The sequence below is a fragment of the Ranitomeya variabilis genome, chromosome 2 (genome assembly GCF_051348905.1).
Source record: "Ranitomeya variabilis isolate aRanVar5 chromosome 2, aRanVar5.hap1, whole genome shotgun sequence".
NCBI lineage: Eukaryota > Metazoa > Chordata > Amphibia > Anura > Dendrobatidae > Ranitomeya > Ranitomeya variabilis.
This window is the reverse complement of record NC_135233.1, coordinates 575,842,463-575,868,332: the sequence shown is the minus strand read 5'-3', so window position 1 is coordinate 575,868,332 and position 25,870 is coordinate 575,842,463. Positions and strand designations below refer to the sequence as shown.

The window sequence follows — 25,870 nt, the reverse complement described above, 5'->3', positions numbered from 1 at the left end:
GAAGTTTATTACCCATCAGGTGCTTCACAGGAATTTTTGTAATGTTTAAAAAAAAAAAAAAAAAATGAACATTTAACTTTTTTCACAACAAATTTAATTCAGATCCAATTTGTTTTATTTTACCAAGGGTAACAGGAGAAATTGGACTGCAAAAGTTGTTGTCCAATTTGTCCTGAGTACGCTGATACCCCATATGTGGGGGTAAACCACTGTTTGGGCGCATAGCAGAGCTCGGAAGGAAAGGAGCGCCATTTGACTTTCCAATGTAGAATTGGCTGGAATGGAGACCGGACACCATGTCGCATTTGGAGATCCCCTGATGTGCCTAAACCTTGAAACCCCCCCACAAGGGACACCATTTTAGAAAGTAGACCCTCTAAAGAACTTATCTAGATGTGTGGTGAGCACTTTGAACCCCCAAGTGCTTCACAGAAATGTATAATGTAGAGCCTAAAAATAAAAAAATCATATTTTTTCACAAAAATGATCTTTCCAGGTCGTCCCTCATGACAGCACCACAAGGAGGTTGCTCTTCATATCCTTGATAGGGACAGGAACACAGAAGAGGTTAAATAGCCCCTCCCCACCTCCACCCTTCAGTGTTTTTCCTGTCCTTATCAGGGACAGACGCAGGAGAGAGATCTCTGGAAGATCAGGGTTAACTGAAGTCAGGTCTCGGTTGAGCAGGAGCTCCTGAGTGCGGTCCCATCCTCCTGGAGGGGGCTCTGGCCGCGAGAGTCTGGAGACTCCCCAAGTTGCAGGACACCGACGGAGGTCCCTCCGCGACTAGATAGAGCTGGGTGCTCCCACGGGCTGCCTCATCCCCTCACAAAAGGGGCTCTGAGACAGCAGCTGCTGCTGCGGTGTCCGGCGCTCCCTCGGCTCCACGTGCGGCCGGTGCTGGCGTCGTTCCCCGGACTTCCGGTCCGGCGCTCCGGTCGGAGGTGACTTCCGGGGGGCGTGGCCGGATTCCTGGGGTCGGTGGCGCCGATGCATTTCCGGGGCGCCGGGAGGCTGGGGGAGGAAACAGACTGGAACAGAACTGGATTTTGCGCCAGGATCTTGGTCCCAAGCTGGTCGGCGTGCGTTCCGGATGACGCATGTGCAGTACAGCTGGGGAACTGTAATCACCGTGGAGACCAGCAGCTGAGCTCGGAAGGAGGACGAATCAGATGTCTTGAAGCTGGGTAAGACTGACTACTTAATGACGGACAACTGACAGCACACTTTACTCAGTAAGGCTACTTTCACACTGGCGTTAACTGCATTACGTCGCAATGCGTCGTTTTGCCGAAAAAACGCATCCTTCAAAAGTGCTTGCAGGATGCGTTTTTTCTGCATTGACTAACATTAGCGACGCATTTGCGAAGCAATGACACACGTCGCAACCGTCGTGCGACGGTTGCGCCGTGCTGTGGTGGACCGTCGGGAGCAAAAAACGTTACATGTAACGTTTTTTGCTCCCGACGGTCCGCTTTTTCCGACCGCGCATGCGCGGCCGGAATTCCGCCCCCACCTCCCCGCACTTCCCCGCACCTCACAATGGGGCAGCGGATGCGCTGGAAAAATGCATCCGCTGCCCCCGTTGTGCGGCGGAGACAATGCTAGCGTCGGGAACCTCGGCCCGACGCACCGCGACGGGCCGAGCCCGACGCTAGTGTGAAAGTAGCCTAAGATGGAAGGTGCTAGTCTTCCAGACGTCCAATCCTTTAGAGCCACCCACGGACCATGTGAGTAGTACGTAGTATGGGAGACATTACAGTACCCTAGATCCTTAGCTACAGGGCTCCCCTTTACATTTACAGGATAAGGACATTCCTGAAAGGTCAACTGTAAAGAAAAGGACCATCAGATGTCCGTTATGCACCACCAAGCTCCCAGATGGCTATAATAAGAAGTTATGCGAAAAATGCATCGCTAAACTTCTAAAAGACGAACAGGCTTCGTTATTAGATAATATAAAAACCATGATTCGAGACAAAGTCCAAGCTACGGTGTCTACAATGGTGCCACCCCAGTCCCCGCGACCCAAAAGGCCCAGATGGGACATGGACCTAAGTTCCGAGGAAGGAGAGGTCTCGGGGTATTCCGATCCGGGCTCAGAGGAACAGGGTCCATCAGCGGTGTTTCCAGAAGAACGGAAGAGATACCTGTTTTCGTCCGAAAATACGGATGTCCTGCTGAAAGCGGTTAGGAGCACCATGAAGATAGAGGACTCGTCAGAGCCACTATCGGTTCAAGACGAAATGTTCAGGGGCCTAAGAACTCGCAGAAATAGAGTTTTTCCGGTCAATAACCACATAACAGCTATGATAATGGAAGAGTGGGAAGACGTGGGAAAAAAACTAGTAGTCCCGAGAGACTTCAAGTACCGTCTTCCCTTTGATCCAGAAGAAACTAAGGTCTGGGAATCTGTTCCAAAAATTGACATTCCTGTGGCCAAGGTCACAAGAAAAACGGCTAATCCCTTTGAGGACTCATCAGGATTAAATGACCCGATGGATGAGAGGTCAGAAGATCTTCTCAAAAAAGCCTGGGAGTCGTCAGCCGCCATTATGAAAACTAATATAGCGGCTACCTCTGTAGCAAGGTCCATGAGTCTTTGGGTAGACGAGCTGGAGAGTCATATTACAGACAGAACTCCAAGGGAGGAGATCCTAAAATCTTTCAGTGTTGAAAATGGCGACTGATTTCATGGCGGACGCTTCAGCGGAATCAGTGCGTTTTGGTGCCAGAAACAATGCGCTGTCAAACGCAGCAAGAAGGGCCTTATGGCTGAGATCATGGACGGGAGATACCCAATCAAAAAACAAGCTGTTCGATTCCATTCTCAGGTTCTCACGTCTTTGGTCCAGTTCTTGATGAGCTACTCGAGAAAGCGTCCGATAAGAAAAAAGGCTTCCCTGAAGAAAAGCCAAAGAAGAAACAATTCTTTCGCAAAACTCGCTCCCACCCAAGACAGGACTACAGAGGGAAAGGGAAGTCCGGCAGATGGAGCTACCCTAAAGGGGCAGATGAAGAGGTTCCTTTCAAGACCAGTCATCAGGACCCAGCAAACAATGACGCCAACAACATAGCAGGAAGACTACAATACTTCCTAGCAGGATGGCAGAACATTACTCGGAATCAGTGGATTCTACAGACAGTTGCACAGGGGTACAAGATAGAGTTTACTCATCTACCCCCCAAGAGATTCTGTTTGACACAGACGGAGACATCAGCAGTACATCAAAGACTGCTAACGGACATACAGGAACTCTTAGAGTTACACGTCATAATACCGGTACCTCATCACCAGCACTTCCAGGGGCATTACTCCAGTCTGTTCTCCATAAAAAGAAAACAAGCGGAGAATACCGTACAATAATAAACTTAAAACCATTAAACAAATGGGTGGCGTACAAACGCTTCAAGATGGAATCTCTCAAGTCAATTATACCGTTAATAAAAAAGAATTCGGTAATGTGCACACTAGATCTCAAACATGCATACTATCATGTTCCCATCCATCCCTCACATCAAAGATTCCTCAGATTTGCAATAAGAAACCAAATTTCCAGTTTCAGTGTCTGCCATTCGGTCTCTCCTCTGCCCTAAGGATATTCACAAAACTCATGACGGAGGTCATGGCCCACTTAAGAGAAAAATAAATTCTCATCGCACCCTACCTGGACGATCTGTTGCTGGTAGCAGATTCATCCCAACAGATGGAAGAATCCTTAGGATTTACCATGTCACTCCTGAAGCGTCTGGGGTGGGTAATAAATTCAAAAAAGTCGAGTCTCGAACCAGAAACACAGAAAATATTTCTGGGCATACTACTAAATTCCGAACTGGAATACTCCTTCCTACCAGACCAAAAGCAACGGTCAATCAAAAAAGAACTTCAAACGATAAGAAAACGGAAATACATTTCCATCAGGAAAGCTATGAGGATTCTAGGACTGATGACCTCATGCATTCCCAGTGTACAGTGGAGCCAGTTTCTCTCCAGAACGCTTCAAAGAGAAATTCTTTCGGTATGGAACGGAAAGGAAAATTCGTTAGACAACAGGATGCGGTTGTCCAGCGAGGTAAAACAGTACCTCTCATGGTGGATCGATGTAAAAAACCTCAGGAGGAAACCATGGAATATATCTCCATGTGTAAACATAACAACCGATGCAAGCTCAAGGGGCTGGGGAGCCCACATAGAAGGGTGATACCTTCAGGGGACATGGCCACCATCGGTACGCGACAGTTCCTCCAATTACAGGGAACTCAGAGCGGTCTGGGAAGCACTAAAGAGGTGCCAACACGAGATGCAGGGACACCACATCCGAGTCTTCTCAGACAACTCGACCACGGTAGCCTTTCTGCATCAGGGAGGACCGAGGCACCGTCCACTTCAAGCGCTAGCAGAAACAATATTATCCTGGGCGGAGGATACCGTCCCAGCGGTACATCTTAAAGGTTCACAAAACCAAATAGCAGACTTTCTCAGCAGAGAGAAGTTGCAGCCGACAGAGTGGTCTCTAAACCGAGAAGTCTTTGCTCAGCTAATTCAACAATGGGGCACTCTGCAAGTAGATTTATTCGCCACAAAGGACAATACAAAAACGAAAAAATTCTTTTCATTAAATCCAGGAGACAATCCAACTGGCATAGATGCCTTGGCTCAACATTGGGACATGGAACTTGCATACGCGTTCCCTCCACTAGCTCTAATTCCCAGAGTTTTGAGGAAAATTCAGGAGAGTCTAGCGGTAGTGATCCTGATAGTGCCATATTGGCCCAAAAGGAGCTGGTTTCCTCTGCTGAAGTGGATTGCGGTGGAAGACCCAGTGCTACTACCACTGAGGCGGGATCTTCTAACGCAGGGACCACTGGTCCATCAAAATCTAAAGATGCTACAGCTTGGATCTTCAAAAGGAAATCTTGACATCAAAAGGACTGTCGGAGTCGGTCAATCTCAACCATGAAAAAAAGCAGAAAGCCGTTAACCTCGGCTATATACCAAAAAATTTGGAAGAAATTTTGTGCTCAGACCAATACTCCAATATCCGTTCTCCAAGAACCAGATATTCCTCAAATCTTAAATTTCCTCCAAACAGGCTTTGATATGGGCTTGAGGCCTAGTACGCTTAAGGTACAAATCTCTGCGTTAAGTGCCTTTTATGATTATCCACTAGCGAATCATCCCTGGATAATGAGATACATCAAGGCTACGCAACGTATCAGACCGACAATAAGTAGTTCAGTACCCTCATGGAACCTCACATTGGTACTAAATGAATTACGAAAAGCTCCATACGAGCCACTTGATCAGGCAGACCTAAAGTCTGTAACATTCAAGACTGTCTTCCTGGTCGCAATAAAGTCAGCAAGGCGAATAGGCGAAATTCAAGCCCTGTCCATATCAGATCCATACTTGAAGATACAAGAAGATTGCATTGTTCTAAGGTTGGATCCTTCGTTTCTTCCAAAAGTTGTGACGGACTTTCACAGAAGCCAGGAAATAATTTTGCCTATGTTCTGTCAGAACTTCAACAATGATTAAAGAACGTTCTCTCCATTCCCTGGATGTTAAGAGAACAGTATTGCAGTATCTAAAACTTACAGACGGCTGGAGAATTGATTCAAACCTCTTTATCCAGATGTCTGGGAAGAATAGAGGCAAAAAAGCCTCAAAAGCGACTCTAGCCAGATGGATTAAATCTACCATTTGCGCTGCGAATAATTCAGCCGGTGAATCCCCTCCAGAACATCTAAAAGCCCACTCTCTGAGAGCAATATCTGCTTCATGGGCAGAGAGTGCGGGTGCATCCATGGACCAAATTTGCCGGGCGGCAACTTGGTCTAGCTCAAATACCTTTTGTAGACATTACAAACTAGACGTTCTGCCAAATCAACAGACTGGCTTTGGGAGGAAGGTCCTCCAAGCTGTAATCCCGCCCTAAATAGGAGTTATTTGGTATTTCTCCTTGTGGTGCTGTCATGAGGGACGACCTGGAAACTAGGAGTTAGTCATACCGGTAACGGTATTTCCAGGAGTCCAGTCATGACAGCACCCATTATTTACCCTCCCTTGAACTCCTGTCTGATGTGTGATATAAACATGTATAGAGAGGAAGTTCAATAAAATTGTGTTGTATCTATCCTGGTGTGATACTTTGTAAAATCACTGAAGGGTGGAGGTGGGGAGGGGCTATTTAACCTTTCCCTATCAAGGATATGAAGAGCAACCTCCTTGTGGTGCTGTCATGATGGACTCCTGGAAATACCGTTACCGATATGACTAACTCCTAGTTTTCACCCCCAATTCTTTATTTTCCCAAGGGTAACAGGAGAAATTGGACGCCAATAGTTGTGCAATATGTCCTGAGTATGCTGATACCCCATATGTGGTGTAAATATCCACTTATGGGGTATCAGGAGAAATTTAAAAAATCAAATTGGGTCTATTTCCTACTGCAATCCTGAGAATGAAAAAAATGGGAGCTATAACAACATTTTTGTGGGAAAAATATATATTTTTTCATTTTCACAGATGAACGTTTTAAAATTCTGTGAAGCACCTGCCAGTTCAAGGTGCTCACCACGTGTCTAGATAAATGCCTTGAGGGGGTGTAGTTTCCAAAATGGGGTCACTTGTGGGGGGTTTCCACTGTATAGGCACATCAGGGGCTCTGCAAATGCAACATGATACCTGCAGACCATTCCAAAGTCTGCATTACAAAACGTCACTCCTTTCTGAGCCCTACTGAGCACCCAAACAGTAGGTGTCACCCACATATGGGATATGTACTCAGGAGAAATTGTACAACAAACTATGATTTCCATTTTTCCTGTCAGCCTTGTGAAAATAAAAATGGGGCTTATAATATTTTTTTGTGGGAAAAATGTAATTTTTTTTTTTATTTTTACAACTTTGTTATAAACATCTGTGAAGCACCTGGGGGTTCAAGGTGCTCACCACACATCTAGATAAGTTCCTTAAGGGGTCTGGTTTCCAAAATGAGGTCACTTGTAGGGGTTTACAGTTTTTAAAGGGAACCTGTCACCCCCAAAATCGAAGATTAGCTAAGCCCACCGGCATCAGGAGCTTATCTACAGCATTCTGTAATGCTGTAGATAAGCCCCCTATGTATCCTGAAAGAATAGAGGTTATATTATACTCACCCAGGGGCGGTCCGGTCCGATGGGCATCGCGGTCCCGTCCGGGGCCTCCCATCTTCTTACGATGACGTCCTCTTCTTGTATTCACGCTGCGGCTCCGGCGCAGGCATACTTTGTCCCCCCTGTTGAGGGCAGAGCAACGTACTGCAGTGCGCAGGCGCCGGAAAAAGTCAGAGAGGCCCTGCGCACTGCAGTACTTTGCCCTCAACAGGGCAGACAAAGTGCATCGGAGCCGCAGCGTGAAGACAAGAAGAGGACGTCATCTGATGAAGATGGGAGGCGCCGGACCGCGACGACCACAGCGGGACCGCCCCTGGGTGAGTATAATCTAATCTCTTTTTCTCATCTTTCAGGATACATCGGTTGCTTATCTACAGCACTACGGAATGCTGTAGATAAGCCCCTAAAGCCGGTGGGCTTAGCTCATCTTCTTCTATTTTTGGGGTGACAGGTTCCCTTTAAGCACATCAGGGGCTCTCCGAACGAGACATGGTGTCCGCTAATGATTCCAGCCAGTTTTAGGTCTCCTTTCCTCCCGCGATTCTTCCCAAACAGTTGTCTTACCTCACATATTGGGTATTGGTGTTCTCAGGAGAAATTGCACAACACATTTTGGGGTTCAGTTTCTCCTGTTACTCTAGTGAAAATAAAAAAAAATTGTGTCTACAGTAAAAAATTTTGTGAATAAAATATACCGTAGATGTTAATTTTTTTTTTCTTACACATTCCATTAATTCCTGTGAAGCACCAGAAGGGTTAATAAACTTCTTGGATGTGGTTTTGAGCACTTTGAAGGGGTGCAGTTTTTCAAATGGTGTCACTTATGGATATTTTCTATCATATAGGCCTCTCAAAGTAATTTCAAATGTGATATGGGAAAATGAGAAATCGCTGGTCAAATTTTAACCCTTCTAATTTCATAAAAAATAATTTGTTTCAAAAATTATGCTGATGTAAAGTAGACATGTGTGAAATTTAATTTATCTATTTTGTGTGACATATCTCTCTGTTTTAAGGGAAAGTTTGAAAATTGTTAAATTTTCCCCAAATCTCCAATTTTTTCACAAATAAATACGGTAAGTCATATTGAACAAATTTACCACTATCATGAAGTACAATATAGCACAAAAGAACAGTCTCAGAATCAATGGAATTCATTGAATCATACCAAAGTTATTACCACATAAAACGACACTGGTCAGAATTGTAAAATTGGCCTGGTCATGTAGGTGACAACAGGCTTAGAGGGCAAAAGGGTAATTTGAATTTTTGCAACAGAAATTCGCCAAATCCTCCTCATAATCTCAAATATTTTAAGTTTTAAGGATTTTTAAATTTTAACGTAGCCATAAAACACATTATGGATTGCTCCATGTCTACAAGATCAGAACCTCTGTCAGCACATGCACCTCCAGAAACACCGTGAGCTCATGAATGCGGCCCCAGAACCACCCTCAGTATATGTATAGACCACCAAGCGTAGTACAGCAATCAGTTGTAATGTAAGGTCAGCCCCATTTATAATTGCATTGCTTGAACCTATAATTCTCAGTATTTCCTTAGCAATAGTAAGAAGATGCTTGGCTTTGTTGTTACCAGCTATCATCAGACTGTGTACCATACAGGAACCACCCGCACTGATGAGCTGAAGGCAGTATCACAAATAAACATTTACATCCAGGTACTTTATAGGTGACACCTCTGATTCAAGTCATTCCCATCACTTTTGTCTCCATGTAGTAAATATGCCATGATAAGATTTTACACACAGAGTTCTCTCTGCAGATTTCCCTCTTCTCCATCTTCAGCAGCACTTCCCAACACGGTTCCCTTAGAAGTCAAAGTATCATTGTACTGCCCCATAGATAAAAATTCTCCCATGCTGTGCCACTGAATAAATATTTGCCCTTCACTATGTTTCCTGATCAAAATGCCCCCTCACAATTCTCCTCTCCATAGTATCCCCTCATACTACCCTTCTCCATATTGTGTTCAAACTCACTGCACCTCTCCATAATGTCCCCCCACACTACCCTCTGCAATGTCCCCTCCACACTGCCCCTCTTCATAATATCCCCCAAGTTTTGGGATTGATTGACTCCAGTGACCACATGTGAAGACAATTCCACTTTGTGATATGTATGACTTCTTTAAGGAATATGAAAAAAATGCAAATTTAGGCTACTTTCACACACAGCATATTTGCTGCGTATTTTTACGCGCGCGTATTTTGCTGCTGCTTTACCTGCGTTTTTTCACGCAGGCAAAAAACGCAGCTGCTTTCACACACTGCGTTTTTTGCTGCGTCTTTTGCTGCGTTTTTTGCAGCTGCGTTTTTTTCAGCATTGTGTACTGAAAGTAAAGTTTGTTTGAAAAAAAAAAAAAAGGGGAAAAAAAAGTCATTGAGGTCATTTCCTGTCTTTATGACTCAGAATACAATACACACTGGAGTTAACACTGGAGTTTTCCGGTACTCCACATTGTTTGCTGTACGTTATTCCTGACACTCCTGTGAGTTCTTCTACCATAGATATAGAGTGCCTTCTATTCAGCAGTTCCCCTCGTAGTATATCTGATTTCTAGGGGGTGTCCTCTATTCATGGCAAGTGGGTGTTATGTAATGTGTATTTTTTGCCATGGTCGACAAATCAAAGAAGCAGATTACATCATAGTTAAAAGTTCAAATATTTATTTGTAGTAACTGTCAAAATTGAAAAACTTTTCTAATAAAATTGAGAATAGAATGATTTGTTTTTTTTTTTTGTTATTAACAAAATTCCACACGTAAACACTGTAAACATCCCCAAAATGGGATTATAAACCTGTGGATGTCCAAGTCCACTCATTAATTGCCGCCAGGAGGGCATGCTTCCAGCTTTCATTAGTATTGCGCAAGGCCCTTTCCTCGTCACCACTGACGGTGAGTCATTCGGCACTTGCGCAACACTAATCAGAGCTGGAAACATGCCCTCTTGGCGGAAACTGAGGAGTGGACTTGGACATCATGGCGTTTTAAACATGAAAAGCAACATTATGCCTACTGGTCCTCATATAGGCTTTGTGAATATGAGTAGTAGCTCCAGTCTGGATTGTGTTCTTCAGACTGGGCTACTACTCTGGATGTTGGTGCACCTGCAGCAGCACTTGGAGCAGATGGCAGAGGTCTGCTGCTGCAGGTGCAAGAGGAGTCGGTCGTCGGTGGATGCCAGATGTGGTTTAGTGAACAAACCATTTCTTCAAAGGTTGGATTTATATGCGGATACTTCTTAAAACATGTCACCGCCATTGAAATATACGTCATGCAGGAGTCCTGGACCTCGGGGGACAGAGTACGCATTCTGGAAGCTAGAGTGGTTCCATATGCTGAGAATTGATCCTCTTCAGGTTGGCGATCAATTAGAGAAATTGCCCTTGCCAAGGCAGCCGTCTCCTCATCCTCCTTTGAAGAGCCTCTTTTCCTCTTCCTCTGTGTTGAGGGTGGAGGTGGTGTTGGTGGCGGTGGTGGCGGCGGCGATGCCAATGAACTAGTCTCGGAGAGGGGCAGATCATCATTTTGGGTAGAAGGGTCAGGCCTTGGCTCATTTGGAAGAGAGCTGGTAGCAGGCTGTGAAGCATGTTCATACACTGGAGTTGTTGCTGTGGCCGGGATTTCGGTCATCGGCTGGACATTGCCTATGGTTCTGTAAAGAGAAACATCAAAACAATAGTTTTAATACATTTTATTTTCTATTCAAAATTAAAGATGTTACTGATACTTACGGTCGGTAATGTAGACTGCCGTTTAAAAATTGGAGTTCCTGTTCAAAACGCCCTTGAGAAGCAGGTGCCGCAGAGCCACTTGGTGCTTCTGACCGTGACCGTGTAAATCTGTCCCTCACCGACCTCCAGCGGGTTCTCAAGGCTGAAACTAAAAAGTGAAAAATTGAACCTATTAATATACTATTCAACTACATACAGACAAGAAATTCAAAAATACTCCTCCAAAATGGAAAATATTTACCAATTTCTTTTTGCCGCTCCTTTGTGTATGACTCGTACAGGGGATAGAGGGTGACACAGACCTTGTGCCAGGAAGCAGTTTTTGTATATTTGTTGGAAAACTCCCGGCACCCCTTATCCCAAAGACATGGGAAGTTTTGAACCTAAAAAAGGTAAAACATTAACTACTAGTTATACACACAAAATTTGACAAACTTGATAGAGGCAGAAAAAGTAACACAGGCTGCTGAGGAATGACAACCCCAACTGCTTGTTATTACCTTCACACGCATACGGGACACACACGCACAGGGGACACACACGCACAGGGGACAGAAAATCCGGTGAAGAGCGTTTTTTTTAATAAATATTTTGCTAGGTTTAAAACTAAATTGGAAATAAATAGGGATTCAACGCAGGGCGCAGAGAACGCAGCAAGTTGCGTATTTAAGTGCCACGTGCCACGTATTTAAGTGCCACGTATTTCGGTGCCACGTGCCACGTATTTAAGTGCCACGTATCACGTATTTCGGTGCCACGTATCAAAGTGCCACGTGCCACGTATCAAAGTGCCACGTGCCACATATTTCAGTGCCACGTGCCACGTATTTCAGGGCCACGTGCCACGTATCAAAGTGCCACATATTTCAGTGCCACGTGCCACGTATTTCAGGGCCACGTGCCACATATCAAAGTGCCACGTGCCACGTATTTCAGGGCCACGTGCCACGTATCAAAGTGCCACGTGCCACATATTTCAGTGCCACGTATTTCAGGGCCACGTGCCACGTATTTCAGTGCCACGTGCCACGTATTTAAGTGACACGTGCCACGTATCAAAGTGCCACGTATCACGTATTTCAGTGCCACGTATTTAAGTGACACGTATCACGTATAAGTGTCACGTATTTAATTGCCACGTATTTAAGTGCCACGTATCAAGATTTTCCATGGAGAACAGACACATCCAGAGATATGTCTGCTCTCCACGGCTGCAGCAACACACTGACAGGAGCCATAGTTCCTGTCGGTGTGTCACTGCGCATGCGCGAGCGAGTTTACCGGTGGTCATTGACCCCGGCACTCTCGCTTAACGGCAGTGCTGCGTGGGAAAGTTCAACGCAGCTGTACTGCTGTTAACCGAGACGCCGGAGCCATTGAACTCCGGAACAGTACGCGATACACTGCTAGGAGCTTCGCTCCTGGCAGTGTATCGCCGGAGAGCAGGGGATCGGCGTGGGACACTCGTTTTATGGATTCTGCGGACAGGGAGTATGAATTTGGTTTATTATTTTTGGATTTTTTCCTGGAGGATCGAGGGCTTCGCCTACAAGTGTGCTGTTGGTGAGTATATACTCTGTGTTATGTGTTATATGTACTGTGTGTCATGTATGTGTATTGTGTTTTGGTTGTTTTGTGTAACTTTACAATTGTGCTAAGTCGCCGGATACAGGGACAACTCTCCCATCCTAATACCGGATGGGAGTAGTAGTCCCATACGGCGACTTAGCACAATGGTGGCACTATCGTCGCATGGGGACACACACACGCACACACACGCACGCACACACACGCACACACACGCACACACACGCACACACACGCACACACACGCACACACACACACACACACACACATACACATACCGTCTCGATCAGCAGCCCCACGTTTATGGTCATTCTGTTGCATGACTCCATGCTGCTTCACTGGGGGGCGGGGGCTTCCCTCTTCCTGTCCGACGTCACGTCCGGTCCTGGGTGTCAAAGACGTACAAAGACGCCGACACCCAGGACAAAGGCGCTGTGTGTGGACGGTAAGATGGGGCCCTATGGGGATACGCAGACACGCCGCTGCGTAAAGAATTGACATGTCAATTCTTTTTACGCCGGCGTGTTTGCAGACAAAAGCGCCGCGTTTTTTTGCGGTGTGTCTGAACGACAAAGTGAATTTCTCATTCACTTTGCCGGCAGACGAAAATGACATTGCGCATTTTTGAAAAGCGCCCGCAAAATAGCGCTCAAAAATGCGCTATGTCTGAAAGTAGCCTTAGGCGAATGAGGTACTCCGTGACCTCCAATTGGCATTCGTTCTATTGTTAGTTCATTGAGTCATTGTAACATTGGTACATGGTTATATCTTTCTCATTTAATCACATTATTAGTAATTTATATAATTTTTATTCTTTACATAATTACGGTATTTTTCCGTTCCACTAATATTTTCAGTAACTGAAACATTTTTTGTCTTTAATTTTTTAAATATTTTTTTCTTGCTCTTTTTAGATATTTCATATATAATGATATACTACTGGTTATACCAGCCATGAACACTAGAGGATACTAATGTCCAATTTTTTTTTAACGTAATATGCTTACCTCTGTAAACCTGTTTTGAACATGCACAGTAGGCTCTTGAGATTTAAGTTTATCTACAGTGGGTACGGAAAGTATTCAGACCCCTTTACATTTTTCACTCTGTTTCATTGCAGCCATTTGGTAAATTAAAAAAAAATCATTTTTTTCTCATTAATGTACACTCTGCACCCCATCTTGACTGAAAAAAAAAAACAAATATAGAAATGCTTGCAAATTTATTAAAAACTGAAATATCACATGTTCATAAGTATTCAGACCCTTTGCTCAGTATTGAGTAGAAGCACATTTTGAGCTAGTAAAGCCATGACTCTTCTTGGGAATGATGCAACAAGTTTTTCACACCTGGATTTCTTGATCTTCTGCCATTCTTCCTTGCAGATCCTCTCCAGTTCCGTCAGGTTGGATGATGAACGTTGATGGACAGCCATTTTCAGGTCTCTCCAGAGATGCTCAATTGGGTTTAGGTCAGGGCTCTGGCTGAGCCAGTCAAGAATGGTCACAGAGTTGTTCTGAAGACACTCCTTTGTTATTTTAGCTGTGTGCTTAGGTATATTGTCTTGTTGGAAAGTAAACCTTCGGCCAAGTCTGAGGTCCAGAGCACTCTGGAAGACGTTTTCATCCAGGATATCTCTGTACTTGGCCGCATTTGTACTTCCTTCAATGACAACCAGTCGTCCTGTCCCTGCAGCGGAAAACCACCCCCATCGCATGATGCTGTTGCCACCATGTTTCACTACTGGGATTGTATTGGGCAGGTGATGAGCAGTGCCCGGTTTTCTCCACACATACCGCTTAGAATTATCACCAAAAAGGTCTATCTTCGTCTCATCAGACCAGAGAATCTTATTTCTCATAGTCTGGGAGTCCTTCATGTGTTTATTAGCAAACGCTATGTAGGCTTTCATATGTTTTGCACTGAGGAGAGGCTTCCGTCTGGCCACTCTGCCATAAAGGCCTGACTGGTGGAGGGCTGCAGTGATAGTTGACTTTGGAACTTTCTCCCATCTCCCTACTGCATCTGTGGAGATCTTGGGGTTCTTCTTTACCTCACTGTTGAGTCCTCATCCGTCCCCGGCTTTCTGATGTAGAGAGATCCAAGTAATGACACGCAGCACAAGAGTTGTGTGATCATATGCAGGGATCGCCCAGGAGCGCATCTGGCCCCCCTGGTCTCTCACCCCTCTTTTTATATGGCAAAGAGATAAGCATTACAGACATGCGTACAAGCGCTCATATTCTCTAACAAAAGAGTATCTATTCTACTGATAACGTTCAACTTCTGGAATGTAGGTTAAAGGTCACAATAACAAGAAGGAATGCGTCCATAAAAGGAAATGTCTACCTTGCTCAAGTTTGCTCATATGAGCCAGACGTTTCTGAATAGGAAGACAAAATGGATTCTTCAATCTGATCTCTACACTCACCAAGGCTCTTCTCCCCCAATTGCTCAGTTTGGCTGGAGAGCCAGGTCTAGGAAGACTTCAGGTGGTCCCAAACTTCTTCCATTTAAGGATTATGGAGGCCACTGTGCTCTTGGGAACCTTGAGTACTGCAGAAATACTGTTGTAACCTTTGCCAGATCTGTGCCTTGCCACAATTCTGTCTCTGCGCTCCTTGGCCAGTTCCTTTGACCCCATGATTCTCATTTTGTCTGACTTGCACTGTGAGCTGTGAGGGTATGTGCACACGTCAGGATTTTGTCAGGCTTTTTCATCAGGTTTTGTAGCCAAAACCAGGAGTGGGTGATAAATGCAGAAGTGGTGCATATGTTTCTATTATACTTTTCCTCTAATTGTTCCACTCCTGGTTTTGGCTACAAATCCTGATGAAAAATCCTGACAAAATCCTGACGTGTGCACATAGCCTGAGGTCTTATATAGACAGGTGTGGGCCTTTCCAAATCAAGTCCTATCAGTTTAATTAAACACAGCTGGACTCCAATGAAGGAGTAGAACCATCTCAAGGAGGATCACAAGAAAATGGACAGCATGTTACTTAAATATGAATGTCTGAGCAAAAGGTCTGAATACTTATGACCATGTGATATTTCAGTTTTTCTTTTTTAATATGATTACAAAAATTACTACATTTCTGGGGGTTTTCAGTGAAGATGGGGTGCAGAGTGTATATTAATGAGAAAAAAATGAACTTTTTTGAATTTACCAAATGGCTGCAATGAAACAGAGTGAAAAATGTAAAGGGGTCTCAATACTTTCCGTACCCACTGTATGTATTACTACTACGGAGAGGTGATCAGCTGTGAATTAAGTATAGATATGGTTTGTGTCAATCTTCATCATATTTGTGTTACACCTGAAGATGTTTGGATATTGCTGTATAAGGCCATATTCACAGACTGGCTGCTGGTCTCCTGACTCGAACTTGACAGCATCAAGTTCGGGTCATGAGACCCATGGCTGGTCCTTGAATTATAGTCTGTAATCGCATCATGACACACCGATGTGTAAATGTGGTCTTAAGGCCCCGTCTCACATAGCGAGATCGCTAGCGAGATCGCTGCTGAGTCACTAGTTTTGTGACGCAACAGCGACCTCAGTAGCGATCTCGCTATGTGTGACACGTACCAGCGATCAGGCCCCTGCTGCGAGATCGCTGGTCGTGTCGGAATGGCCTGGACCTTTTTTTGGTCGTTGAGGTCCCGCTGACATCGCTGAATCGGTGTGTGTGACACCGATCCAGCGATGTCTTCACTGGTAACCAGGGTAAACATCGGGTTACTAAGCGCAGGGCCGCGCTTAGTAACCCGATGTTTACCCTGGTTACCAGCGTAAATGTAAAAAAACCCAAACAGTACATACTTACCATCTGATGTCCGTCAGGTCCCTTGCCGTCCGCTTCCTGCTCTGAGTGCCGCCGTACAGTGAGAGCGCAGCACAGCAGTGACGTCACCGCTGCGCTCTGCTCTCACTGTACGGCGGCTCAGTCGGAGCAGGAAGCAGACGGCAAGGGACCTGACGGACACCGAAAGGCGAGTATGTACTGTTTGTTTTTTTTGGTAACTAGGGTAAACATCGGGTTACTAAGCGCGGCCTTGCGCTTAGTAACCCGATGTTTACCCTGGTTACCCGGGTGCTGCAGGGGGACTTCGGCATCGTTGAAGACAGTTTCAACGATGCCAAAGTCGTTCCCCTGATCGTTGGTCGCTGGAGAGAGCTGTCTGTGTGACAGCTCCCCAGCGACCACACAACGACTTACCAACGATCACGGCCAGGTCGTATCGCTGGTCGTGATCGTTGGTAAATCGCTATGTGAGACGGGGCCTTTAGGCTATGTGCACACAACAGAAAATTCCGATGCAAATCCTGATGTGTTGGCAGAAAAAATGCCTTGTTGTTGCTTATTTTCACCTACTCATTAGTATGGGTGAAATCAGCTGCAAGAATTGACATGCTGCCGATTTGAATCTGCTGAAAATCTACAAGGAAGAAATAATCTTGTCAACATAGCCTAATTATTAAAATTTATAGGTCTATGATATTTATGCCTGTTCAGTGTGCGTGATGCGTTTTTTTATGCACTAGCAATTATATTGTAGTGAAACCACTGAGGCAAGTGATGTTTCTTTATGATGTATTAAATGTGATAAGTGATGTGATTAACTTATGTACGTTATAGCTGCACAACCACACGGTTTACATACTTAAAACTGATTCCATGGGAGAATTAAAAAACTGCTTTCACTGGATGAATAAAACCTTATTTACTTTGGAATTTGCGAGAGTGCTACTTGATATTCTTATTTGTTTGTTTTTTTTAGGTTGGAGAGAAGAGTCCGGACTCTGAAAGCTTTGTAGTCATACTGAAGTTTTGGTGCAGTCCCCATTGGAATATGAAGCTAAGAGACTGGGAGTGGATACGGGCAGGAGAGAGTCTAGTAGGTGAGTATTCGTTTTTATTTTAGGACCATAAGTTGCTTGCCTAAGTTCCACAAGTAAAAAGCACATTTGAAATGATATGAGAGACAATTCACAGAAATCTTAATGTTATCAGAGAAGAATGGGAATATAAAATATAATACTGGCCATCTGTAACGTGTTCTAAGGGTACCGTTACACAAAACGATTTACCAACGATCACGACCAGCAATACGACCAGGCTGTGATCGTTGGTAAGTTGTTGTGTGGTCGCTGGAGAGCTGTCACACAGACAGCTCTCCAGCGACCAACGATGCCGAAGTCCCCGGGTAACCAGGGTAAACATCGGGTTACTAAGCGCAGGGCCGTGCTTAGTAACCCGATATTTACCCTGGTTACCATCGTAAATGTAAAAAAAAAAAACAGTACATACTCACATTCCGGTGTCCGTTAGGTCCCTACCCGTCTGCTGCCCGCACTGACTGAGTGCCGGCCATAAAGTGAAAGCAGAGCACAGCGGTGACGTCACCGCTGTGCTCTGCTTTTACTTTCCGGCCGGCATGGAAATTGCATACATATATACTTTAAATTACCGCAAAATGTATCATTTATCTGTCAGTTCAATATATATATATATATATATATATATATATATATATATATATATATATATATATATATATATATATATATATATATATAATCATTCCTGTAATTCATACAATGTGGATGTTTAGTGTCTAAAGTCAGAATCCAAAAGGCTTCCCGCAGTGCTAATTGTTTTTTCCAATCTCCACCCCTAGGTGACTGACTGACCCTTTCTATGCCCAAAAATGAGAAGTCTGAGGCTACTTTCACACTAGCGTCGGGAACAACCCGTCGCTGCGCGTCGGGCCGACGTTCCCGACGCTAGTGTGTTCTCCGCCGCACAACGGGGGCAGCGGATGCATATTTCCCACGCATCCGCTGCCCCATTGTGATGTGCGGGGAGGTGGGGGCGGAGTTCCGACTGCGCATGCGCGGTCGGAAAAAGCGGACCGTCGGGAGCAAAAAACGTTACATGTAACGTTTTTTTCTCCCGACGGTCCGCTACCATACGCCCAAGCGTCGCAAAACGGAATCACCGTTTGGCAATGCGTCGCAAATGCGTCGCAAATGCGTCGCTAATGTTACTCTATGGCGAAAAAACGTATCCAGCAAAAACTTTTGCTGGATGCGGCGTTTCGCAAAAACGACGCATTTGCGACGTATTGCAGTTAACGCTAGTGTGAAAGTAGCCTGATAGATCTCCATTATGTACAGAAATGAAATGTTTCGTAGCCCCAGAATAACCTAAATTGTTATTATTTGTTAGTTATATGTTCTGAGATTCTTTTTTTTATTTTCCTTGTGGTATAGCCTATATAGCACAAATTGCAAGCTTTACATTTTATGTAGTGTATGAAGTGGTCAGAATCACAGTTGATAAATGATTTTATATTATAAGTAATGTTGTGATTCGAGGAAAAAGTAGTTCTTTTATTGTCTGCAAATTGGCAGACATTACATCTATTACCAGATCATTTTAAAAATCCTTTTATTGATAACCATGATGTGGGAGTTTTTTTTCGGGTGCACCATACTGGGAGATAGAATATTTCCCAGTGTGCAACCTCTCCTAGCCACTACTCTGCATCCGTTTTGAAGGATTGTGCATAAGGATTTGTCCTGATTGACTACAGGAAGATATTTGAGAATGATCTGTCTGATTTTATTGTACTGACTGCTGTAAGCAGTAGAAAAGGTGATCTGCGTTTCAGGAGCGGCACTTTCATTTTCATCTTCAGAATATAATAATCAGCACGTGAAATTTTGGAAACATGTTTAAATGCCTTTTAACAAGGTAGGAACCAACATTCGGACAGGGAATGGTAGGAGGAGATGCCTAATAAAGGACTTGCTAGCACATGATAGGCTAGAGAAGCTAATCTCTGCAGTACACAGTCTGTACTGATGTTTATTTTTGCCTCCCTTTATTATATCAACAGTCATTTTTCCTTTCTCCCCACTAGATTGACTGACATTTAGCTCCTTCACAAAAGAAATCCCCAGAGCTATATCACATTTAAATCTGTCAGCCACACAACCTCAAACACTTCATCCAATCATACGTTTTCTCATTCCTCGGTCAAACAGGGTTTTTAAGGGTTAACTGGAGTGCCAACGTTGAGCAGGGGCACCTTATGCGCAGGAACAGGGTGTCATCCTCCGCTGATAGGTAGGGCTCTACAGTAATAGAGCAGGGGAAGGCACCCCCCTCCTCAATCTTGTGTCTCTTACCCCTTTTTTTTGGTGGTGGTGTTTTGTTTCACTTTTTGGTATTTATGAATTTTTAGATTGATAAGTAAAAGTTATTTTTCATTTGTAAATATTATTTGCCGTCTCTTCTGTGAGCCTTTAAAGTCTGAACTCCAAGGGTAATTTTTCAAAACTGTAAATTAATCTCTGCAGGACACAGCAGGGTAAAATTCCTGCAGAGAACGGCAATGCTCCCCCCTAAGGTTAAATGAATAGCAGAAGTAGGACAAAAAAAAAATAGGTATGTGTTCAATGGAAATCACCGTAAATGACTTATTTTATATATATATATATATATATATATATATATATATATATATATATATATATATATATATATATATATCTATCACAAACGATAATTACAAACATTTAAATAAGGCTGGGTTCACATTGCGCTAGGTGTGTCCGTCTAACGGACTCGTTTTTAAGTAGTAAAAACGCAATGTAACGCACTTACTAACGCGCCCATAGACTTGCATTGTAAAACGCATCGTGACGCATCCCTAAATTGGTATGCGTTTGTCACATAACGTTTTTTTTCTGACGGACCTTCAACGCGGCTTGCAGCGTTCTCGGGTCCGGTCAAGCTAACGCACTACTAACGGAATCGTTCATTCTGCCATAGAAGGCTATGGCAAACGCAGTCAGACGCAAATCATGAAAAATTTCCAAATAGGACCACACGTTTTAATAGCGTTTGAGGGTGGTCACATGTGTCATGTGACAGGAAATGTGATTTCGGCCATTAAGAGGAATATACCACCCACAATAGGACTACTGCACGTGACAGAGTGTTGCAATACCTCTCCTGAAATGTAAGTACATTTCTATATATATATCTCAGTATACATCATGGGAGTCTGTAAAATGTCCGTCGGATGTGTGTGTACTTAACATGTTGCTTTGTTGCACACAGATGTCGGACACAGATGTCAGCAGCAGCAGCAGCAGCAGCAGCAGTGTGTCTGCGATTTTTTCGTCACAGTCGGTAGGCTTGCACTTTAAAAAACCACTATAATGTTGTGTGAAACTCCATTGTATTGAGCTAGGCATAACAATCCTGTTTATTGTTTTATTGTGAATAGGAGTCTTCTGAGCCCGAGGCTGCTAGACCACCCCCCAAAAAACATGCTAAAAAAACAAAGGTACATAGCACACATGTTGAATTTTTCAGGCATAAATTTATTGATCCAATGAATGTTAACATAATTTAATGTTAAAATGTTTTTTTTTTACATTTTACATACACAATAGGTGGTGCAACACGGAGGACAAAAAAGAAAGAAGGTCCCTAGCCGTCTGTCGTCGCCACAACTGCCAGTGGTAAATATCAAATTAGAAATATTCTATCCAATATTTATCAACAATCTATCTATTCAATTTCTATCTACTATACCTGTAAAATATCAACTATCTATCGCTCCATCTATTTTTGTCAATCTATATCTACAGTGCCTACAAGTAGTATTCAACCCCCTGCAGATTTAGCAGGTTTACACATTTGGAATTAACTTGGCATTGTGACATTTGGACTGTAGATCAGCCTGGAAGTGTGAAATGCACTGCAGCAAAAAAGAATGTTATTTCTTTGTTTATTTTTATTTTAAATTGTGAAAAGTCTTTTCAGAGGGTCATTTATTATTCAACCCCTCAACCCACCAGAATTCTGTTTCGTTCCCCTAAAGTATTAAGAAGTAGTTCAGGCACAAAGAACAATGAGCTTCACATGTTTGGATTAATTATCTCTTTTTCCAGCCTTTTCTGACTATTTAAGACCCTCCCCAAACTTGTGAACAGCACTCATACATGGTCAACATGGGAAAGACAAAGGAGCATTCCAAGGCCATCAGAGACAAGATCGTGGAGGGTCACAAGGCTGGCAAGGGGTACAAAATCCTTTCCAAGGAGTTGGGCCTACCTGTCTCCACTGTTGGGAGCATCATCCGGAAGTGGAAGGCTTATGGAACTACTGTTAGCCTTCCACGGCCTGGACAGCCTTTGAAAGTTTCCTCCCGTGCCGAGGCCAGGCTTGTCCGAAGAGTCCAGGCTAACCCAAGGACAACAAGGAAGGAGCTCCGGGAAGATCTCATGGCAGTGGGGACATTGGTTTCAGTCAATACCATAAGTAACGTACTCCACCGCAATGGTCTCCGTTCCAGACGAGCCCGTAAGGTACCTTTACTTTCAAAGCGTCATGTCAAGGCTCGTCTACAGTTTGCTCATGATCACTTGGAGGACTCTGAGACTGACTGGTTCAAGGTTCTCTGGTCTGATGAGACCAAGATCGAGATCTTTGGTGCCAACCACACACGTGACGTTTGGAGACTGGATGGCACTGCATATGACCCCAAGAATACCATCCCTACAGTCAAGCATGGTGGTGGCAGCATCATGCCGTGGGGCTGTTTCTCAGCCAAGGGGCCTGGCCATCTGGTCCGCATCCATGGGAAGATGGATAGCACGGCCTACCTGGAGATTTTGGCCAAGAACCTCCGCTCCTCCATCAAGGATCTTAAGATGGGTCGTCATTTCATCTTCCAACAAGACAATGACCCAAAGCACACAGCCAAGAAAACCAAGGCCAGGTTCAAGAGGCAAAAAATCAAGGTGTTGCAGTGGCCTAGTCAGTCTCCTGACCTTAACCCAATTGAAAACTTGTGGAAGGAGCTCAAGATTAAAGTCCACATGAGACACCCAAAGAACCTAGATAACTTGGAGAAGATCTGCATGGAGGAGTGGGCCAAGATAACTCCAGAGACCTGTGCCGGCCTGATCAGGTCTTATAAAAGACGATTATTAGCTGTAATTGCAAACAAAGGTTATTCCACAAAATATTAAACCTAGGGGTTGAATAATAATTGACCCACACTTTTATGTTTAAAATTTATAAAAATTTAACTGAGCAACAAAACTTTTTGGTTTGTAAGATTTATGCATCTGTTAATAAATCCTGCTCTTGTTTGAAGTTTGAAGGCTCTAACTTATTTGCATCTTATTAAACCTGCTAAATCTGCAGGGGGTTGAATACTACTTGTAGGCACTGTATGTATATATCTATATCCATGTATCTATCTATTTATCTATCTATCAATATCTATGTATCTATCTATAAATATGTATCTATCTATGTATCTATCTATCTATCTATATCTATGTATCTATCTATCTATATCTATGTATCTATATATCTATCTATATCTATCTATATCTATGTATCTATTGCTATATCTATGTATCTATATATCTATCTATATCTATCTATATATATGTATCTATCTATTGCTATATCTATGTATCTATCTATCTATCTCTGTATATATGAATATGGCCATCCAGTGAAATTGAAACTATCAACCTAAATTTTTTGGGTTTACCTAGTCCAAGTCAGCGGTCAAAAAAAAAAGGATTGTCGTTGACGAAGAGCCATTGACTATCCACAACGAGACACTGATCAACCTTGTTGAAGCCAACCCCTCCATATGGGACCAGAGCGACAGCTCCCACCATGACATCGTGAAAAACCGGAAGTTGTGGGATCAAATAATCTGTCACTTTGATCCCCGATACATGGAGAAGTCTACAACTTCAAAGAAAAAAATTGGTAAATATTGGTGACGTAACATCGGAAAATGTAAACCCCAAAAAAATTTCTATCCTATCAACCTATCCACTTGTTGTCTATCTCTCAATTATGAACTATCTGTACACTATCTATCTATACACTATTTCTAAAAACTATTTCTTAACTATCTATCTACTATTTATATCTCAACTATCCTAGCAAACTATGAAAAATGTTTCCTATATCTTCAAACTATCTGTCTACTATTTTTTTTTTTTTTTTTTAAATTTAAAGCCGATGCTGTCCATACCCGTTGGAAGTCCATCCGCGATCGCTTTGTCCGTGACTACCGGAACAATCAAAATGCAGCAAGTGGATCCAGTGGTAAACGGGTGACCCCGTATGTGCATTACGACCAACTGCTCTTTCTTCAAAAAACATTGTCTCAGCGCTCGTAAGTACAAAAACGTCTGTGTGCGAGACAAAATTGTTTAATAAAGGTAACTAATTTACTTTATTTATATTAATTTTTTTTTGGGGTTACAGCACGATATGCAGTACCGCTGCTCCGAGACCGACAGAGGAACTGGAACCTTCTCCAGTGGAACCAACACAACCTGAAGATGTGTCTGGCATCAGCGAGCCACGATCTGCGGACAGAAGCACTGTTGCTGCAGGTGTGAGTGCCCGGTTGCAATCACAGCGTGGACGCAAGCGAGCAACCCAAAAAGATGAAGCTGATGCAATTATCGTGGATGGACTCCAACGGGTAGAGGACATGTGTCGCAGTGAGCTGAAAGACGTGAGGTGCGAAATTACCGAGCTGCAAGCACGCGAGTCTGTCTACTCTGCTAATGAGTGGAAGCTACTTTTCTTATCCTATGTGCCTGTTGCCCAAAATATCCCGGCACATAGAAACTTTATGTTTAGACAAAGACTGAACGAGCTTGTAGAGGAATTTGTGGGACCACAAGAACCCGCTCCATCGGGAACTAGAAGAATGGACTTGCCGGCCTACAACCCTCAATATAGAGGCCGGGGTGAAACGAGCGTGGAACCTCATAGACATAGTAGCAGTCCATCATATAGTTGGGCAGACAATACGCCCGTGCAGTACCAAAGTCTTTAGTACAGTTCAGTGTCCCCAGCCAGGTGCAATAACCACGTTGCAAGTTTTCTATTTTTTTTTTTTTGTTATGTTTTTTGTTGTGAATTTCTATTTTCCTTTTTTTTCTTCCCTATGGGATATCATATGTTAAACCTGTGTACCAAAAGTTTGTTGGAAAAACCCATAAACATGTTGTAAACTGTTTCAAATTTAATAATCTTGGATGACTTTAACTTTTAACACAACACAACTTTATACACGACATAAGGTAATTTTTAACACGACATCTGGTTAAAAAACTTTTTACACGCCATAAGGTAACTTTTTACACAACATCAGGAAGACTTTACAATATTTTCACACGTATCTGTCTTGCCATGGAACATGGCCTTCATGTGTGAAGTAGTGTGCAAACTGATCACGAATCCTCATTATTTGTGCTGTTGACCGAACAGCAGTAGATTCAATGCTCATGAGGTTCGACTCACAATCATCAGGGTCTACCACCTGGGTTTCATGTCTCGCCACAAAATTATGCAGACAGATGCACGCCTTCACAACACGGTCCACATTTTCTGGTTGCAGTTGCATGCAGGTTAGTAAAATCCGCCATTTCAATGTCAAAATCCCAAAGGCACACTCCACATAACGTCTAGCCCGGCTCAAGCGATAATTAAAAATGCGCCTGCTGGAGTCTAGACTACGGCTTGAGTAGGGCTTGAGGAGATTTTGTCCTAGTTGGAAGGCCTCGTCACCAACTAAAACATAGGGCAAACTTGGGCCTTCGGTCCCCGGAAGAGGTCTTGATGAGGGTATGTTGAAACTTTGGCTGTACAAACATCGGCCCATGTTGGAGTCTCTGAATACTCTGGAATCGTTAGTCCGGCCATAAGCACCAATATCCACAGCAACAAAACGGTACCTGGCATCCGCAATAGCCATCAATACTATAGAAAAGTATTTCTTATAGTTATAGTACAGGGAACCACTATGCGCAGGTTTCTGAATCCGTATGTGCTTGCCGTCCACGGCACCAATACAATTGGGGAAATTAGCCACATCCTCAAACTGTTGGGAAATCGCTAGCCACATTTCTGATGTCGGGGTTGGTAGCACAAGTGGTTGCAAGTTATTCCAAATGGCATCACAAGTTTCCCGAACCAGTTGGCAAATTGTTGACTTCCCAAGTCTAAACTGATAATGCAGTGATGCAAAAGTTTCTCCGGTAGCCAGATATCTGTCGACATTTAAATAAAAAAAAAAAAATTAGGATTGTTAGTGATCATCTAAAGCCTAGTTACAATAGAATATACAATTGCAAAATGAACATTATGCCCCACGATACCTACATCTAGTGTTTGTCAATAGAATGCTAAAAAAAATGTATAATTACCTCACAGTCACTACTAGACGTTGCTCCGCACTGATGCTTTCACGAAAAGTGCTGCGATGATGATGTATCTCATCCGTCAC

General features: G+C 43.6%; 2 protein-coding genes across 4 annotated transcripts in view; both read left to right on the top strand.

Moving 5' to 3' along the window:
• Positions 1-25,870, top strand: part of LOC143807080 (hydroxysteroid dehydrogenase-like protein 1) — a 153,565-nt gene that overhangs the window by 5,555 nt on the left and 122,140 nt on the right. For 2 of the 3 annotated variants that reach the window (XM_077288282.1, XM_077288284.1), the window contains exon 2: positions 17,291-17,411. The gene's annotated coding sequence lies outside the window, so the exon portion shown is untranslated. Of the gene's footprint in view, positions 1-17,290; positions 17,412-19,877; positions 19,966-25,870 lie in introns of all 3 variants that reach the window. The other variant, XM_077288283.1, reaches the window with a different exon arrangement.
• LOC143803885 (uncharacterized) lies at positions 23,130-24,418 on the top strand. The gene is made up of 3 exons (XM_077281646.1): positions 23,130-23,328; positions 23,584-23,743; positions 23,836-24,418. Exons 1-3 carry the CDS (start codon positions 23,295-23,297, stop codon positions 24,416-24,418), a joined length of 777 nt encoding a protein of 258 aa, XP_077137761.1. The 5' UTR covers positions 23,130-23,294.